This window comes from Perca flavescens, chromosome 19, assembly GCF_004354835.1.
Source record: "Perca flavescens isolate YP-PL-M2 chromosome 19, PFLA_1.0, whole genome shotgun sequence".
Classification (NCBI taxonomy): domain Eukaryota; kingdom Metazoa; phylum Chordata; class Actinopteri; order Perciformes; family Percidae; genus Perca; species Perca flavescens.
The window spans coordinates 12540592-12560592 of NC_041349.1; the positions used below are offsets into that span (position 1 = coordinate 12540592).

Here is a 20001-nt window from a genome sequence, read left to right on the forward strand (position 1 = left end):
AAAAAAAAAGAAATGTACAATAAAAAAACACGTAAAATACATCTGTTGAAAAAAGAAAGCAGCTGTACAGCAGCACTGTGATCACTGATGACCTGTGAGAAAATTGTGACAAGCAGCATTACAAATTACACAAATAACTAATATGTTTGAGGATGTTCCATGAAACATGTATGCAAAAGAAGAACAGTAGAACATTAAAAGGACAATACAGGATGTGAAATTATTCCAAACAATTTTGTACATGAAGTGTAATAAGTTTTTTTCGATGCTTCTGGCACTTTAAAAAAATTTTTGTCGTTTTTTCGACACTTTTTAAAAAAATGGTCAATAAACCTAATTTATATGACATTATACCACATTTTTTTAGTTAAACAAAAGCAGAAATTATTAATTATTTGGACTAATAGTAAAGATCAGAGGATGTTGAGTGGATCACTGAATTTAGTTTTAGTTTAGTTTCAGGATACTGTTTTGAAACCATTTACTTTTTTCAAATGCTATAAAAATGTAATAAAACACCCAAAGTTCAATGGACGTAATCATTAATGTGTTAAAATGTTGTATAGGTTCCATCCAACGTACATCCACGTATCCATTGTTATATTTGGGCAATTTGGTTGAAAGAAACCCATATTTCTGTCATCAAAATCTTTGAATATGGGTCACATTTGACCCGAGGTCAACACAAGGGTTAAGTATAAGAGATTTTTTTTCTTCTTTTTCTTAGTATGTATCTTACAAAGGATTATCTTATATTATTATCATAAATTAAAATGTAGATATATTACTAAATAGTTATCTTATTTCAAGCAATTTTCTTTGACTGTTCTTATTGGACTGCAGTGCTCCCAACATACCCAGTATCACAATAAACCCAGCAGTATTGTGGCGAAGGATAAAACCGCAGATATTAAAACACTTTGTAAACCGATTTCATCAAGATGTTTGATATCAGAAAATAATACTCAAAACGATGATACTTCAGTTTCAACATCTGCATACTGTCACTAAAGTCAAAACGGATGGCTTTTAAAGTTATTTATCCTATAACAAGACTCGTTCTTCTTCTTCTTCTTGTAACCGTGTCCTCTCAGGGCCTGTTGAAGGTGGCGGTGGAGAACGCCCGGGTGCAGGACAAACAGATCCAGGCGGAGAAAAGAGAGCTGAAGATGGAGCTCTACAGGGAAAGAGAGATGAGAGAAAGTCTCGAACGACAGCTCACCTCCGAACTACAGAGCAGGGGTAAAGACAAACACAATGAAAGACCATTTCCATTTCACATATTTGTGGTACAGTGATGCACCCGGAACACAAAGCGCTAATGGAAAAGGTTGGAACTTGAGAAAGAAATGATTTTCTTGAGTAGAAACCTTTTTTTTTCTTTCTAACTGGTCTAATGATTGCGTTGGCTATCTGCTCCTGCACATGGGTCGACATGGAAGTTGTTTGAAGGCACTCTGGGAAATGTGGGAACTTTTAACCGAAATAGAAATGCTTGAGGCAGCTTAAAGGGATAGTTTGTGTCTTTTGAAGTGTGGTTGTGTGAGCTACTTTCCCATAGTCAGTGTATTAGCTACAGTAGATGGAGGTCAGCACACCCCCAGTTTGGAGGAGCAGGCAGGAGTAGTAATAATAATAATAATAATTAATACTTTATTAATCCTACAAGGGAAATTACAATGTTTTCACACTGTTGTTATGATTGTACACATTACACACAGGCCTGAATTACACATTTTGTAGACACCTAAAAATACAATCCTCAATATCAGTTTATATGTTCACCTTGCTGTCTACAACAGGGAACTAGCTTCCGTGTCGGTACTCCTTCCATGCTTCTCCAGACTGGGGTTATGGAAAAGTAGCTCATGCAACCACACTTTGAAACATCCAAACTGAACTCAAGATGACCCCCCCCCCCTCCCCGCTCATGTGATCACATGTCTTCCTCGTCTTCCTCCCTCAGCCTCCATCCAGAAGCGCCTGAAGAAGGAGAAGAAGGCCAAGAGGAAGCTGCAGGAGGCGCTGGAGTTTGAGTCGAAGAGGAGGGAAAGGGTGGAGGACGCTCTGAAACACTCGTCCTCGTCCTCCCCGTCCCCTGAGCCGCTGCACACGGCAAACAACAACAAGAACGGTACGACGCCATGTTTGTTACTTTAGTTTTCTTATACTCTTTTACTGCTCGCTCGGGTTTCTTTAATGTTTCCCTGTTTTTTAAAGGTCCTGTGGCATGAAAATTTCACTTTATGAGGTTTTTTAACATTAATATGAGTTCCCCCAGCCTGCCTCTGGTCCCCCAGTGGCTAGAAATGGCGACAGGTGTAAAACAAGCCCTGGGTATCCTGTTCTGTCTTTGAGAAAATGAAAGCTCAGATGGGCCGATCTGGAATCTTCTCCTTATGAGGTCATAAGGAGCAAGGTTACCTCCTCTTTCTCTGCTTTGCCCGCCCAGAGAATTTGGCCCACCCATGAGAGAGAGACATCATGGCTTTCAAACGAGAAAAGTGGCAGTTGGTCAAGGCCACACCCCCACCCTCCACCTTGCCCCCCCCCCTCTCCTCCTCAATAGCTACAGACACAGAAATGGCACATACTAAGGAAAGCTCATTGTGGGACTGGCTCTAGTGGCTGTAATTCTGCACCAAGGCTGAATTTCGGGAAAGAGACTTCAGATACAGTATTAGGGGACCAGTAAGGTCTATATAAAAGAGACTTCAGATACAGTATTAGGGGACCACTAAGGTCTATATAAAAGAGACTTCAGATACAGTATTAGGGGACCACTAAGGTCTATATAAAAGAGAATTCAGATACAGTATTAGGGGACCACTAAGGCCTATATAAAAGAGACTTCAGATACAGTATTAGGGGACCACTAAGGCCTATATAAAAGAGAATTCAGATACAGTATTAGGGGACCACTAAGGTCTATATAAAAGAGACTTCAGATACAGTATTAGGGGACCACTAAGGCCTATATAAAAGAGACTTCAGATACAGTATTAGGGGACCACTAAGGCCTATATAAAAGAGAATTCAGATACAGTATTAAGGGACCACTAAGGTCTATATAAAAGCATCCAAAGAGCACCATGTCATAGGACCTTTAAGGAATCGTTCTAACACCCTTACTGTTCTTTCTAGTTTCAAGCTTGGATTCTTTGGATTACATTTTTTATTTGCTTCTTTGCTTCTTAGTTCGATTAGATGTTTCACTCTACAGTTCTTTCTCATTTTTTTGTTGGTCTTATTTCTTCCTTTTCTTTGATTGAATCTGTTTTGGGAAATGAGGGACATCTTTTGCGAAGTGTGAACATTTTGAAAAGTGAGAACGGTTCAAAATCTAACAGCATTTTGGGAAATTGAGTTTCTTTTTTGCAATGTTGGGAGTCCAAATATTTGGGTAAGGTCAGTTTGAAATGCGACATCATTTTAGGAAAGTGAGGAAATTTTGGAGAATCATGACATGTTCTGGAAAGTAGGGGACATGTTTTGTAGGGACGCGGTTCTAGCCTTGTGTTTACCTTGTTGTGTCTGAGCTGTTGTTGACTGAAGCTCTTAAAAACAGGCTGCTGCTGCTGTCTTCCTTCCATAAAGTTCAGCGTAATCACCAGCGGCAGTAATTGTGCATTTTGATCTCCTGTGTGTAGCTTTACTGCAAACGAATGCTAAAACAGCCATCCCAGTTGACCAATACTGTACGGGACACTTTAACCAAGCCAAAAACCAAAACAAATATTTGCTGGTTCCAGCTTCTTAGATGTGGAGATTTGTTGCTTTTCTTCATCTTATATGATATTCAATTTAATATATTTGGGTTTTGGATTGTTGGCCAGACAAAACAAGCAATTTGGGCAAATTGTTTTGCATTTTCTGACATTTTATAGACAATTCATTGAGAAAATAGTCAGCAGATTAAGCAATAATGTAAGTAATCATTAGTTGCAGCTCGATAAAAATACAATTTAAAGCCACCGTTCCGGTGTTACTCCAAATATATTTTGGGTGCATTATCAGTCTCTAAAGGTGGACAAATGGTTGTTAGTGACTTCTTTGTAAATCTAGTTTTTTCTTTTTTTTTACCTGCACACGGTTACAAGGTGCTGTTTTTTTTATTTTTATTGGACGACCCACTGAGACTCTGTCTTGTCTTTGTGTTTCATACCAGACGCTGCTGTAGCCGAGGATAAACCTGAACTTAATGGAAACCAGCAAGACAACGGCGCTGTACAAGGTACCTGAACACACACACACACACACACACACACACACGTGGTAAGCATATGTGTGTGTGTGTGTTGGGGCCCAGGCTAGATTAGTGGAGACATTAAGCAGACACAGAGACACTGTGGCCTCCCTTTGATGTATGCACCTTATCAGACACATGTGTGAGCGTGTGGAAATATTTCATTCAGCTGATGTCAGTGTGTAACAGTGTGGAAATATTTGTTTTAAGGTTGTGTCCACTTGTGTGTTTGTGCTGAGGGCCAAGTTGAAACGTAGACCTTGAGGGTGAGGAGAGTTTTGGAAAATGCTCATTTGTTTTGGAAAGTAAAGACATTTCTGGAAAAGTGACATCTTTTTCAAATGAGAACATTCTTGGAAAGTAAAGACATGTTGGAAAAGGGCAACATTTTCAGTAAGTGAGGACTATAGACATTTGGTCAGTGAGTTTAGTATAGTATGTCATAAAAAAACATTGAAATGTCATAAAAAGGTATGTCAGGACTTTTTTATGATTTTTTTGACATGCTACTTTTTTTAATGTATGGCTTAGTCTGATTTTATTTTATGATTTTTCATAGCATACCATAATTTTACTTTCAGTGAGATACTACACAAGGCCTTTTCACATCTTATGGCATACGTTACCATAAGCTTTTATGTTTTGTTACAGCATGTGACTTTTTTCAACATACTATATATACTATGACGTTTTTTTCGACATACTATGACTTTTTGACATGCTATCACTTTTTTTTCGACATACTATACTATGACTTTTTTTTTTCGACATAGTATTCCGCGCATCAACGAGGGGGGCACCATGTTTGTTCCGTTTTGTCTTTGAACTTCCAGTTGAGCAACTCTGTCCATTGCAGTACATTGGCACATTACCTATTTTAGTGAAGATGTCCAGCATTATGTTTTCAGTGCGGGGCTGACATAACAATGGGATTAAAAGACAAGTATCCTTGCAACAATGCAACTAAATTTAAAGAAACCTCAGAAAAAAGCCCTACGTCTGTTCTTTTCATTTTGTGGACGGCAGACCATCTGACCAACACCCATACCCCGAGAAATGTTTGGGATATGTTACTCCTGTGATGAAAAAGGCTCCCTATATATCATAAATATATATGATAAAATATCCCCATATGACACCTGAGGCCACCGCCGCATGTCATCTACCCACTCGGTGGAGTTCAGTAGCCTCAGGTAGCGAAGTATAATCCATCCATCCGACCTTTCAATGTTGCTTTTCGTCCGTTCCCGCGTTAGCCTCTCCATCCTGATTTGCGGCGTTTTTCAACGTATGTAACTAACCGTAGCTAGCCGACCGGAAGTTTAAAGACAGGAAATTAAAAAAATGGGCGGGGCTGAATAAGGTGAATACTACGACTTTTTTCCACTTTTTCCAACATACTATACTATTACTTTTTTCCACATACTATGACTTTTTTCTTTTTTTGTATATACTGTGACTATTTTTTTCAGCATACTATACTATGATTTGTTTTTCTGAAATTGTTTCAACATACTATTCTGACTTTTTTTCCCCACATACTATAGTCTTTTTCATGATTTTTTTTCAGCATACTATACTATGATTTTTTCCACATACTATACTATGACTTTTTTTTTTTCGACATACTAAACTGACTTCTTTCAACATACTATACTATGACTTTTTTAATGATTTTTTTCAGCATATTATGCTATTACTTTTTGTATATACTATGACTTATTTTTTTCACACTGACACTGTGTTTTCTTTTCCTTGTTTTAAAGGCTTCATTACAGTACAGTATGTACAATATCGTCGCAATATCGACATTGATTAATTTGGTCGAAAAATATTGTGATATTTGACTTTCTCCATATCGCCCAACTCGGTTATAAAAAAAAACCCAAATGGAAGCAGCTTTATTGATATACAAACAATACAACAACATGCAATGTCAGACTGTTTCTGTCAATTATAAACAATAATACAGTAGTGGAATAAATATTGAATGGTTAATGTAACAGGTTGCTTTATAAACATGACATGGGTGGATATGTACGGTAAATGCATATACATGTCAGTATCATGTGTTCATCAGAGTGATGGCCTGTAGGAAGAAACTTTGTTTTGGCATACAGTGTTTTGTTATGCCTATAAGAGGGGAAAAGAGAACAGGTTGTGATGGGTCTGCAAGAGACTTGATTATTGCAGTGTAGAACTGGAGCATCAGCTCCTGAAGCAGGCTCTGAGCTGGCGCACGGAGTACATCCTCTGCTGGGCCTTTTTGATTACTGTGTCGATGCTGGACACCCACTTTAGGTCCTGGGAGTTGGTGGGTGCTAGAAAGCTGAAGTTTTCCATAACATTTTAGACAGACATTTCACAGTACGTTGAAGAAAAAAAAAAAAAAAAAAAAAAAAGTATTGTTTAGTTTAAAAAGTCAGTTAAAAAAATCATAAAACGTTGAAAAATGTAAAAAAAAAAAAAAAAACATAGTATGTCGTAAAATAGTCAAAAAAAGTTGTATGTCGAAAAACAGTAATAGTGTCGAAAAAGTCACAAAATGTCAAAAGTAAATCAGAAAAAATCATAGTATGTTGAAAAAGGCATGTCGAAAAAGTCAGTATAGTATGGCGAAAAAAAAAACAGAAGTCATAGTAGGATTTCTGCAGGTTTTACCAAGTCAAATTTAAGAGTTTTTAAGACTTTTATGAATGAAATTTAAGACCTATATCACAACATAAAACTACAACGAAATGCAGTCACAAAAGTACTTGCAAAATAAATACATGTATTCAAATTGAATAAAAGCTAAACTGAGTATAATAATCTGTACATTTACAGTGTATTATATTTATACTAGCGAAAGAACTAGATTTAGAATTAGAGGTAGCGTTACATGGACATAAGAAAATTAAGACCTTTTAAAATTATTTAGGACCTCGCGGAAACCCTGGTATAGTATGTCGAAAAAAAAAGTCAAAGTATAGCATGTCAAAAAAGTCAAAAGAAATCGTGTTGAAAAAGCCATAGTATGTTGAAAAAAGTCTGAATAGTATGTCAATAATCACTGTGTGTCAAAGAAGTCAGAAATAAAGTCTAAGAATGTCAAGAAAAAAGTATAGTATGTCACAAAAAGTCAAAGAAGTGGTTGAGCCTGTGCCTTATGTATTAAAGGGCAACTATTATAGTATAACTATTATATAGCATTTTCAGGATTATACTTGCATTTTGTGTTTGTACTAGAACAGGGGTGTCAAATTCCGTTTCACTAAGGGCTACGCTGGAAAACAAGAATCGCATCAAGGGCCAGAAAACTCCAGAGCCTCCGCTCCGTGTCTCACTAGTTGAAGCTAGAGCTACTACAACCGAGTATATAGCAGGACTTTGTACCGTGAAAAATTACCAATGAAAGCTTCTAAACCAAAGATTACACAACCGGACCCAGCAGTAAAGTGACCGGAATTTGGGGAGAAATGACCAGCATTGGCTGAGATCACAGCTATGTTGCATTAGCATCTACCTACTTAACAATTAGCAGTATGCTAACGTTAGATTGTAGTGGAACGAAGCAGCACTTTCTACCGTCAAAAATCACAGATAAAGGCTTCTAAACCAAACACACCCAATCGGACATGTTTCAGCAGTAATATGACCCAGAATTGGGGAGAATTTAACAACATTGGCAGCCAAGATGACATTGTTTAATAACTTTAGTTAGCGGGTTGACACTAATAGAATATAGCAGCAATTTCTACAGTGAAATTTTTTTTTTTAAACCAAATACTACTAACAGAAAATGTTTCAGGAGTAATGTGACCCGGAATTGGGGAGAATTTAACAACACTAGCTATGTTTCCATCGACCCGCTTTTATCCGAATTAAGTGATATCAAATGAAAAATGCCTTATGGAAACCGTAAAATCCGATAGAATTTCATTAATATCGACTCAAAGAAAATACGTTCAGTCTCATCGGATTTTCTCTTGATCGATATACAGGTTATGCGATAAACGCTGATGGAAACGTTATTTGCCGAATAAATAATGAATTGCGATTAAGTTTTAGGTCATCTTATGGTTGCAACCCGCAATAAAACGAAGAAGTTTCAGTTCATTTCCGCCCCGTGTATTTCCGCTCTGTTTGCACACATGACAGATGTAAGTGGACAAACGAGGAGACGAGATACTTTTTAATTTACCAGAAAAATATAACAGCTTTTTTAGATAGCAAAAATCTAAGAAACGCCATCATTTATCAGGAGCTCGCGAAGGAAATGAACAACAAAGGTTACAACAGGGACATTCTAACGTGAAAAAGCTTAACGTGGTTTAATGTACCTAAACAATGATCAATCATCACCAAATTTCTCTCTCATATTACCCATCATAACCACGGAAAACTGTCAAATAATCTACCCAATGTCCAAATATTATGGACGTTATCTGACACATTAACGTGAGATAACCTCTATAATTGTTGGATTTCGATTTAGTTTTTTTGACAGGCTTAAGTGTTCATGACAAGATATGACCATGATACATCTGGTGATGATTGATCGTTGTTTAGATATTAATCCACGTTAAGCTTTAGCGAGTTGTCTCGCAGCGGTGCCGGAAGGAAAATATAAGGCAAGTTCCACCTTTTTGATGAGTTGGATCAGATCCTCAGCCAAAAGCCCATCAGAGCTTATAGCTTGGCTTCTAATATTAACAACAACAACTACTTCTGTCTAGCAAAACTTTGTTTGAATCTTGTGCGATTCAGTGCAAAAATGAATGGAAACACTTTAAAATGTCTCAAATCAATTCAATATACCAATTTAATCGCAAAACAGCATGTGACGTCATTACGCACAGGTTTTTATTTGCTTTAAAGGTGTTGGATGGAAACACACTTTCACCATCTTTATTCGCAAGAGTTTTTTTTTTACCAAACTTCAGATAATTCGATTGACAAGTGGATGGAAATTTAGCTACTGGCAGCCAAGATGACATTGTTTACTGCCGTTAGAATGTAGTTACATGGGAATTTTCAGTGGCTTATAAAAAAACACTCCAGTCCTGCCTACTTGGAGCCATAGACTGTTAATATTAATATTTACAGTCAATGCTTGGAGCAGATGACCGATCATAGAAGGCCAGCTTAGAGTTGTGTAACACTTAGCCGAGAGTAGAAAAAACTGTTGAAACCGGAGTGTTCAGAACAGTTGGAAATCTGAACGTTTTAGCTCACGGGGAATTGTCTAATATAAGTTTACCTCATTAATTGAACATTTAACATGAAAATCCAACATTATAACATTGTAGGTATGACAAAAAACACGGAAAAGCTTAATATGTGACCTTTTAAGGTTCAGTCCTTACTGCAGCAACCTGGTAAAAAAAGAAATAAAAAAGTCATAGTAGTAGGTAAAAAAAATCATAGTGTAATTAGGGCTGGGTACCTAACGTCGATACTTTTATGGCACCGAAAAATACTCCGATCCTATGAGTATCGAAAAATTACTTATCTTTCGGTGCCATATTTTGGTTCCAAAAGCGTCTGAGCGCCTAAGGGCAAGCTTATCTGTCCTCACTGCATATTGACACAAAGCGGAGCTCTCACACACACACGATTTCTTTTGACTATGTCCTGTCCTCACTTTCGCAAAAGATTGTTGGAGGGTTAAGACTCAGAAATTAGGTTACATTTATGGACTCGAGGAATGCATTATGCCAAGTGCAGTGTGTGTGCGTGTGTGTGTGCATGTGTCGTCTCTTTCCACCAGCTGTGCTCAGTCCTCCCTGACATTGAAAACCTTCATTTGAAACTCTGCGTGTGTATAAATGAATATATACAGACACACACTCACTCAACCTGTGTGTAGTCTGTACCTATAAGTGTGTATTTTAGTGTGTTTGATCCACACACTGGTGAGACAGGGAACTCTAATTAGCTCTCTCTCCTCTTTAGACCCCTTTTAGATCCCCTCTCTTCTGCAAGCCAAGCACTCTGACAAACACACACACCACCTGATTTCATTAATGTTGATTGGCCCAGTAGGACCCCTTTGCTGCCTTGCTCTCACACACACACACACACACACACACACACACACACACACACACACACACACACACACACACACACACACACACACACACACACACACACACCACACACACACACACACACACACACACACACACACACACACACACCTCCTGCCATAAAAGCATTTTGCACCTACGGTGGCACACACACACCTCCCCTGCCTCTCTCACCTTCCACACTCTTAATTAACGAGTGTGGAGAAAACTGCTGAATACAAAGAAAGACATTGCATTACAATCAGAAAGAGAGAGGGAGAGCGAAAAAGGACAAGCAGGGTGGAGAGAGAGAGGGTTAAAAGGAGTAAGATTGGTTTATCTCAGTTGTTTAAAGCTGACCGGACTAATTGGCCAGTAAAAATATTAGACGAGATGTGGGAAGAAAGCGAGGAAGAAGAGAGGGCAAAGGAGATGGGGGAGGGGAAAAGTGAGGAAGTAGGACAAAGGATAGAGAGCAAAAATGGATGGACAAAAGTAGGAGAGGAACTAAATTGAGAAGAGAAGGTAGAAAGGAGAAAAAAGTGAGATTGAGGGGGAGGACAAATGAAAAGGATGAGAGGAACTATAGAGGATTGGGGAGAAAAGAGTGATGAGAGGGGATATAGAGGGGAGAGGACAAGAACAGAAGTGAAGAAATAAAAAAATGAGAAGAAGAAAAAGACAGGAAATAATACATTGTATGTAAGTAGGGGTAGAAAAAAAGAGTTGGAGGAGAAGAAAGATTTAAAGATAGTTAAAGAGGAGAAAGCGGATGGGGAAACTAAGAAGGGGAAGAGAAAATAAAATGATTGGGGGGTGAGGATAAGTTAGCTATATCAGGAGAAAAACAGTTGAGGTATGAGAGATGACTGGAGAGAAAAGAGGATAAGAAAGGTGTGAGCTAAAGTTGATAGAAATTGAGAGGATGTTTTTAAGGGCAGGAAGAACAGGTGGGGGGTAAGAAAGTGGAGAAATGGAGAGAGTGAGGAGTGGGGAGAAAAGAGAGGTGATGAGAGCTAAAATAAAAAAGGAGGAGGAAATAATGAAATTGATAGAATATTAGAGGAAAGACAGAGGAGTCATAAAATAATATGAAAAAAGGATGAAGAGGATGGGGGAAATGATGAAAGAAATGAAAGAGTAGTAAGACATGGCAGCAAAAGAAGGAGAGCGGGACAATCTGTGGACGAGAGGAGGTGGAAAAGAAGGAATGAAAGATGGAGAGCAGTCGGAAGAAAGGGATGTGGTCAAAAGAAAAAAATGAAGAGGAACAGGAGACAAAAAAAAGAGATAGCGGCTTAATGAAGGATAAGAAAAAGGGTAAAGAACAGAAGTGAAGATGGCATGAGAAGAAAAGCTGGTCGGAAAAAGGGATGTCTGGGATAGGAGGAGAGGAGAGGGAGGAGGAGGAGTGCGCAGATTCCTCAGGAGGTAGTTTTTGAAAAATGTGACCTTGTTCCGAGACCTGGTAACATTTCCGTACCCAGCCGATACGTTTAACAAGGCAGGTCAGCGTCATTTTTAACCAGGACAACCCACACACACACACACACGCACGCACGCACGCACGCACGCACGCACGCACGCGCGCGCGCGCACACACAGAGAGTGGAATAGTAACACAAAAAGGTACAAGGAAAGATGAGCAAAAGAATACAATTAATAAACACAAAAAAGATCCCTCTTGTGGGCGCCTGGTTAGCTCACCTGGTAGAGAGCGCGCGCCCATATGTAGAGGTTTACTCCTCGACGCAGCGGCCGTGGGTTCGACTCCGACCAGCGGCCCTTTGCTGCATGTATTTCCCCCTTTCTCTCCCCATTCATGTTTTCAGCTGTCCTATAAAAAATAAAGGCCTAAAATACCCCCCCCAAAAAAAAAAAAAAAAAACTTAAACTTAAAATTCTTCATACAGTACATAAAGTAATATTGTGGAAGAAGTCCTCTAGAAGATACTCACGGCTGGAGGAACTTTAAACAGATTGTGGACGGTGGTGAGAAAAGCTCCAAGAACATCTCGGAAACCTGGAAAACAAGATGCTAAATATTAAATGTTTGGAAATATCACTTATTATTAAATCGCCTTAAGTGAAATTGTATTGTCATAGGATCTTTTTGCGTTTCTAAAATTCTGTTGAATATGATTAAAAACCTATGTCCTCTTTTGTATGATGTAAAGCAGAATATTAAATAAATAGGATATTCATTTTAACCACATTGCCTTTTGGGAAACACTGTACGTGGGAATGTGAACGTCACACATCTGACATTGGCAACAGCTTCCCAAAGTTAAAGATGGATTCTCACATCAGCTGGTTTTGGTTTATTAAATGCACATTAATAAACACTGTCATACTGGCCATGACCAGTGTAGTTTATTCTGAAATATATCCCTATTAAATACTTGATTTTTGACGCTGCTATCAATAATTGAAAAATGTATCTTCCGAAATGTATTTTCTTTTAACAATTTTCTGATATTTTATAGAACAAAAAAATATATCGATTAATTCAATTAATGTAAAGTAATTAAAGTAGTCGTTAAGGGCTTCAATTAACGAGTATTGTCATGATTGATTCATCTGTCGATTACTTTCTTGATTAAGTTGTTTGGTCTATAAAATGGTTACAAAAAGATATGTCGATCAGTGTATCTCAAGATGACGTCCTCAAATGTCTTGTTCACAACTCAAAGAAATTCAGTTTACCGTCAGAGTGAAGAAACCAGAAAGTATATGTCGATCACTGTATGCCAGTGTAATCACATTTATATATATATATATATATATATATATATATATATATATATATATATATATATATATATATATATATATACACACACACACACACACACACACACACACACACATATACATATATATACACACACACACAATTTGATTGCATTTTATTAGACCAAACTATAATGAAAATAAGCATTTGTTGCACCCTAATTGTCAGGCAGATAGGTAGTGTACTAGAATTAATCCAGCCACAGAAAATGTACAAATCTGAGCAACATTCAAACACAATGACATGAATTTGTGGAGATACAGGTTTAAGTTATTATTATTTTTTTTTAAGATAATTTTTTGGGCTTTTGCTTTTGCTCTGCGTCGAGGCATAAACCTCTCAGTATATGTGCGCCCGCTGAGCCAACCCGGCCACGATACAGGTTTAAGTTTTAAGGACAGCACTGGGGGATCAAAGCTGCGACTTTTTTTAAGTTGCAGGACAGTTGTTTAAGCACCAGGCCAAACCTGCTGCCTAAAGGAGAAAAAGAAAGGACAGGAGAGGACAGAGGGAAGAATGGGTCGAGATAAAAATAATATGAGAGTAACCGATAGAGGACAGGAGGACGCAGAGGAGGAGGAGGGGATGCATGTAGAATAGAGGGATGAAAGAGGAGGAGACGAGGGGGTTTGAGTGGATCGCGGAGTGATAAAAATAGGGAAGGGCAGGAGATGAGAGGGATGAAAAGGAGGGAAGGCAGGGAATATGAAGAGGAAACGAGGGGCGAGTGCAAGATGAAAGAGAAATTTAAGAAAGTTTTTTTTTAATTTTTTTTTATTCAAACACAGAGACATCGAACCTGTTTCATATACTTTTTTAAACAATGATGAATAGAGGACATAACTAGGAGGGTAAGATGATGAAGTAAAAGGTAGTGGAGGGCAAGAGAGAGAGAGAGGTGCAGGATGGAAAGAGGAGGGAGGGCAGGTTTATGGTTGCTGTTATGCAGAAATGTAAACACTTTGCAACGTTCGCAGAAAACAATGACACCGCAGGGAGAGGAAGGTGTGTGTGTGTGTGTGTGTGTGTGTGTGTGTGTGTGTGTGTGTACACATGCTCCAGTGTGGGTGGGGTGCAGCAAAAGCACTACGGGGAGCGGAAGGCGAACCGCGGAGGTGAAATGAGAGAAAAGAAAAAAAAAAGTAAAAGAGGGAGGGAGAGCCGACCCTGGCAAAATTGGAGATATGAGATTTCGATCATAAACGGATGCTGCATAAAGGGAGAACGAGATGCGTCCAGTTCAGCTAAAAAAACAACGTCCTGTTTTAATAATCATCAAGTATGACGTTCGAGTACGAACAGAGCTTATTAGATCTGCACCGAAGCGCTGAGAACTCTCCATCTACGTTTTTAAAACCCTTTAGAGCTCAGCACAGTGATTTCTTACAGTGGGGATGAGGTGACGCTAGTTCAAGTCCCTTGCTTTGTTTATTAACCGATACCTTGTTGTGGGTTTATTTTCAGATTCCCGGTCATTTCTGAAGACCCCTATGATGTTCTAGAAGGGACTCTGCCTTCAGAAACCCCCCCCCTCCCTCACCCCGTCCCTCTCACGCACAGATAAACTCCACCAGCCCAGATTCACCACGGCAACATCCTCCCCCGGGAGGCGGGATTCTACGTGCAAACTTTTGGATGTTGCTTTGAAACGATGAGACTACTAGGAGGGCGAAACACCCCCGATTTGGACTCACCGGGGGTCGTCTCTCTCGCTCTCTACTTCTTTCTAGACAAACTTCACTTAATTCATTCCTCTTTTTCTCTCTCCCTGCACTGGGACTTCTCATCCCTCATTTGTTTTGAAAAAGAAAAAATCATTCCCGAGCAAAGGCAAGGAAGAAAAAGTCCCCCCCAAGCCAGACTGACATCGACGCCCCTTTTACCAAATCACTTTGGTTCGGACATCGTGTGGGAAAATAACACCAGGGATCACATTTGATTGGATTACTTTTCAAATGGTCCAATCACACGATGTGTTCCACAGGAGTGTTTTCTAATTGGTGCTGACCAGAATGGGTTTGTAAAAAAAAAGAAAATAAATAAAAGGTTCAAATCCAGAGGGGGTCTGGATTTGAAGTACCTTCAGTCAACCTCATTGGCTGGCTGGCTGGCTGTCAACACCTCTCTGATTGGACGGTAAACAGCTAATCGGCGGCGCTCAGGACTGGAGGAGGAGGGCTTTAGGAAAAAAAGTGTAAAAAAATTATCGCGAAGGGATAAAAAAAAAAAAGAAGAAAACAACTTGGGAGGCTATTTCTGTCTCTCTTGTTTTATTCATTTTTGTTTTCTGTACAGGGACTGAAAAGAATGCATGGGAAAACTTTTCTTATGTTGTCATTTGGCTTATTTTATCCTCCGTACACTCCTTACATCCAACTCTCTCTTCTTCCCCTCTTATACTCTTTCTAAGCTTCATTCCTCTTTTTCTTTTCTATAAAGTAGTTCCTCTCCCTCTTGTATCTCTTGCTTCTTCCCATTATTTTCTCTGTTGGATGCAGCTTTTCAGTGTATGAAGTATTTTCTATCACCCTTAATAACCTGTGAAATCAGTTTCTCAAATGATGCAAAAGTAATAAAAAAAAAAACTAAAAATAAAAAAGACAACCTTTTTTTTATATTACAATGGAGTGGTTTTTAAACACAATATTATATCCTAAAAAAAAAAAAAAAAAAAAAAAAAAAAAAAAAAAGGTATGTTGAATTCTCTTCCATGATTTTGGACCTTTTGGCCCCCGTTCCCTCGTGACCGGGGAGTACTGGTCCAGTTTCTGGAGTTTGTCAAATTAAAGACAAGGAGCGCTTGATTTGTCTGTTTTTAAACTGCCCTGGTGCAAACTTTATCATTTCGATATTCCTTTTGTTTTGATTCGAGAACTTATCCTTGATGGTGCCCCCCCCCTTGAAGTAAAGAGGAGTACTTAAGGTGTGAAATGAAGCGCTCCTCATCTACAACAAAGGAAACTAGATTTCCCTGATTTTCTGACCTACTACGAGTGCAGACTGTTGTGTTGCAGTTTTGTTTATTCCACTGTGTTTTATTTGTTGATTACTATTTGAAATGTGTTACGTGAGGGGTGAAGGGGCGGGTGGTGTCGGGGTGGGTCGGGATTAGGGTTAAAAAGGGATATCCTGTGTAGATAGAAACAAACATTCAAAGTTTCCTTGTTTTATTTCTATTATTTTGTTTCTCCTGATGATCTCTCAGTCTGTCACTGTTCTCTGGGTTTGAGCTGACTGCAAATATACAGTATTATAATGACTGCTGTCTTGTGTGTGTGTGTGTGTGTGTGTGTGTCTCTCTCTCTCTCTCTCTCTCTCTCTCTCACACACAAAATTGCTTCTTTCCATACATGCCGTACATTTTGGTTGGTAAACAATTTAACAATCCCCATGAAAATAAAAAAGTAATACTATTGAATGTTGGCAGTGTTTCAGCTCCGAAATACAGAGTGACGTCTACTAAGCCTTTTATTTAAAGCCATTATGTGTAGGATTTAAAAAAAAAAAAAAAAAATACAGGGTGGTAAAACCTCCACAGATCCGAACTAAGACTCCTTTTGACCAAAAAGTTCCAGGAACGATGAAACCAGGTACGCGATTGGTCAGGCGGGTGTATGGGCGATCACTACTGCGCAGAAAATTGGCTCCAAAATTACCAGATGGCAGCGCCCGTTAGGGCTGGGCGATATATCGATATTGTATCAATATCGTGATGTGAGACTAGATATTGTCTTAGATTTTGGATATCGTAATATCGTGATATGACATAAGTGTCTTTTCCCGGTTTTAAAGGCTGCATTACAGTGAAGTGATGTACTTTTCTGAACTTACCAGACTGTTCTAGCTGTTCTATTATTAATGATTATTTATCTAAAATCTAAGTGTGAAGATATTTTGCGAGAGCACCAACTGTCAGCTCTAGAATATATCGCCGCAATATCGATATCGAGGTATTTGGTCAAGAATATCATGATATCTGATTTTCTCTATATTGCCCAGCCCTATATTAGAAAATATGGATCGTAGAAATAAGCGCTGAAAATGTGTAGAAGAAAAATTTTACAATTTAAAAGTTGGAAAAAACTAAAACAAACCTTATGGAGCTTTGATTTCAAAAAAGGTACTCCTGTTATACAGTATTTATGTTCACATTTTATTGTTATTTGAACAGCTGAGCATTGAACCAGGTGAAGAAACCTGTTTATTATTTATTCATTACATTTTGCAACTGTTCACTGAAATAGCCGGTTTCTATGAAACTGCATGTGACATGTCATATTTGGCTTTGACTTTGACTGAACATTTGCTCTCACTTTGCGGAAAAAATATAAATCGGGATATATATCGTATATCGATAATATATTGGGATATGAATTTTGGTCCATATCGCCCAGCCCTAGCACCCGTATCTGGGATATTTTGGCTTGATTTCTGTACAGTGGGAGGAAATGGAGATGCGTCGTGCACTTTTATATACATTATCTATGAGTCTATGAGACGGCTCAACACATTGATGTTTTAGGGCTGGACTCAATGTCATCTTTTACAGTATCTCACAAAAGTGAGTACACCCCTCACATTTTAGTAAATATTTCATTATATCTTTTAATGGGACAACACTGAAGAAATTACACTTTGCTACAATGTAAAGTATTAAGTGTACAGCTTGTATAACAGTGCAAATGTGCAGTCTCCACAAAATAACTCAACACACAGCCATTAATGTCTAAACCGCTGGCAACATAAGTAAGTACACCCCTATGTTAAATTCCCATAGAGGCAGGCAGGTTTTTATTTTTAAAGGCCAGTTATTTCATGGATCCAGGATACTATGCATCCTGATAAAGTTCCCTTGGCCTTTGGAATTAAAACAGCCCCACCTCATCACATATCCTTCACCATACCTAGAGATTGGCATGGGGTACTTTCCATAAAATCATCTCTCAATGCAAATCAAACCAGCAATTAGGCTAACAGACATAAAACCATGCCGGCCGCGTCCTGCTGCGTCTGCTGCACCCACCCATGCTCTGCAGCACCACGTTTCATCCCGCAACGTCCTGCTGTGACATGAACTACAACGACTACCTTCAAAGTCACTGTTCCATTATCTTTAATGCGACTATTATCGCCATCACACCCCCAACCGGCCCCGTCAGACACCGCCTACCAAGAGTCTGGGTCTGCCGAGGTTTCTTCCTAAAAGGGAGTTTTTCCTCGCCACTGTCGCAATAGCCACTGCTAATGCTTGCTCTTGAGGGAATTACTGTAATTGTTGGGGCTTTGTAAATTATAGAATGTGGTCTAGACCTACTCTATCTGTAAAGTGTCTCGAGATAACTCTGTTATGATTTGATACTATAAATAAAATTGAATTGAAGAGCTCTTATTATATTAAACTAAAAATACAAAATGAACAGGATAATAAAAATTTTAAATGTGTGCAATGCACTATGAGGTGTTACAATTAGTTCCACCTTGGCTGGATAAGATAATATATAATGTAATATAATATGCCAACGTAAATGCCAATTGCTTCAGTGATTGTTTCATCCCGTTGTGCTTTTGAGTCTAAAGGTTGCTTGAAAGCAGCGGGGATAAAGAGTTGGGCTCTGTTTTTTTTTTTTTTCACTCCCACCGGTGATCGGCACATGTGGGTGATGCCGTCAAATGTGCGTTAGTGTGTTGGATGCGTTTCCAACATACCCTACAAAAGGTGGAGCAACGCCAACACAGGACACTCCCATCGTCTTATACCCAGCCCTCTCTCCGTTGCCAGCTGATCAGGAACCGGCAGGCGGATCTTCCAGCCAACCTGTCGGCATCTGTGGCCAGACCTTCAGACACTTCACACCCATTCTAACCAACGAGCTAACGTTAGCTTGTTAGTAGCACGTTTTCTTATGTCCATGTCCATGGATTTATAATAAAACACCATGTTATGCCGTTGTTATTATTATCATTATACGTCCATGTGTCGCGGACACACCACACACTCCACGGTGAAGAGTGTAAAGAAAACACTGACGTAGACGGTACCTGTACTACATCCAAGTCACACTAAACGGAGTAAATTGTAACGTCACACACACAAAGCATTTATTTATGACGTTACGGTATTTATTGACAAGAAATATTTAAGACCTTTGTAAACAAATTGTAATACTTTGTAAATGAAATTTTAGACTTTTAAGGCCTTGTTTTTATAATATTAAATTTAAGACTTTATTTAAGAGGCCCACGAGTTCCCGCTCTGCCCAGAGACTTTACATTGTGGCGACGTCACTTTTCTCGGCTCCAGGGAAGTTTTTAAATATAAAAAGTCCATCCTCTTAACATTATGAATTTTTTATTAATAATAGAAAGAGTCATATTCCACCTTGTTTGCAGTTTAAGGTGTCCTGTCGACAGTTCTACAGTCAATGGTGGCCTATGGGGAAAATGCTGTTTGGGCTGCAGGGGGATTTGACCACTGGAAAAAAAAATTGCCTGCAAGCTTCAGTGTACAGTCCTAGATGTTTTTTGTATTTTCATTAGAAATGATAAAAAAAAAAAAAAAAAATACATAACTTGATGCCATATTCTCTTTCCATGATTTTCTGGGATTTTAATACACTCTCACACGGAAACACTGTGGGATCACACAGACACAGACACACACACACACACACACACACACACACACACACACACACAGACAGACACACACACAGACACAGACACACACACACAGGAATCACACAGAAACACACACACAGAAAAACACACACAGGAATCACACACACAGAAAAACACACACACACACACACACACACACGGTGGAATCACACAGAAACACACACACACGGTGGAATCAAACAGAAACACACACACACAGTGGAATCAAACAGAAACACACACACACACAG

General features: G+C 38.8%; 1 protein-coding gene and 2 long non-coding RNA genes across 3 annotated transcripts in view; 1 reads left to right on the plus strand and 2 right to left on the minus strand.

The window, feature by feature from the left end:
* LOC114545634 (dachshund homolog 2) overlaps window positions 1–16353 on the plus strand; it is a 111503-nt gene extending 95150 nt beyond the window's left edge. The window contains exons 12-15 of the mRNA XM_028564051.1: window positions 1095–1242; window positions 1967–2134; window positions 4169–4234; window positions 14558–16353. Coding sequence (XP_028419852.1) covers window positions 1095–1242; window positions 1967–2134; window positions 4169–4234; window positions 14558–14595 — 420 coding nt within the window. The 3' untranslated portion in view covers window positions 14596–16353. The remainder of the gene's footprint in view (window positions 1–1094; window positions 1243–1966; window positions 2135–4168; window positions 4235–14557) is intronic.
* Window positions 6131–12045, minus strand: LOC114545636 (uncharacterized). The gene is made up of 2 exons (XR_003690916.1): window positions 12007–12045; window positions 6131–6575 (listed from the first exon to the last, which is right to left on the minus strand). It is a non-coding gene; the product is annotated as an uncharacterized LOC114545636 (long non-coding RNA).
* The window catches only part of LOC114545635 (uncharacterized), a 31136-nt gene continuing 23249 nt past the window's right edge, over window positions 12115–20001 (minus strand). Inside the window, exons 3-4 of the long non-coding RNA XR_003690915.1 lie at window positions 12258–12322; window positions 12115–12153 (exon numbers count right to left, since the gene is read on the minus strand). This is a non-coding gene — a long non-coding RNA (uncharacterized LOC114545635). The remainder of the gene's footprint in view (window positions 12154–12257; window positions 12323–20001) is intronic.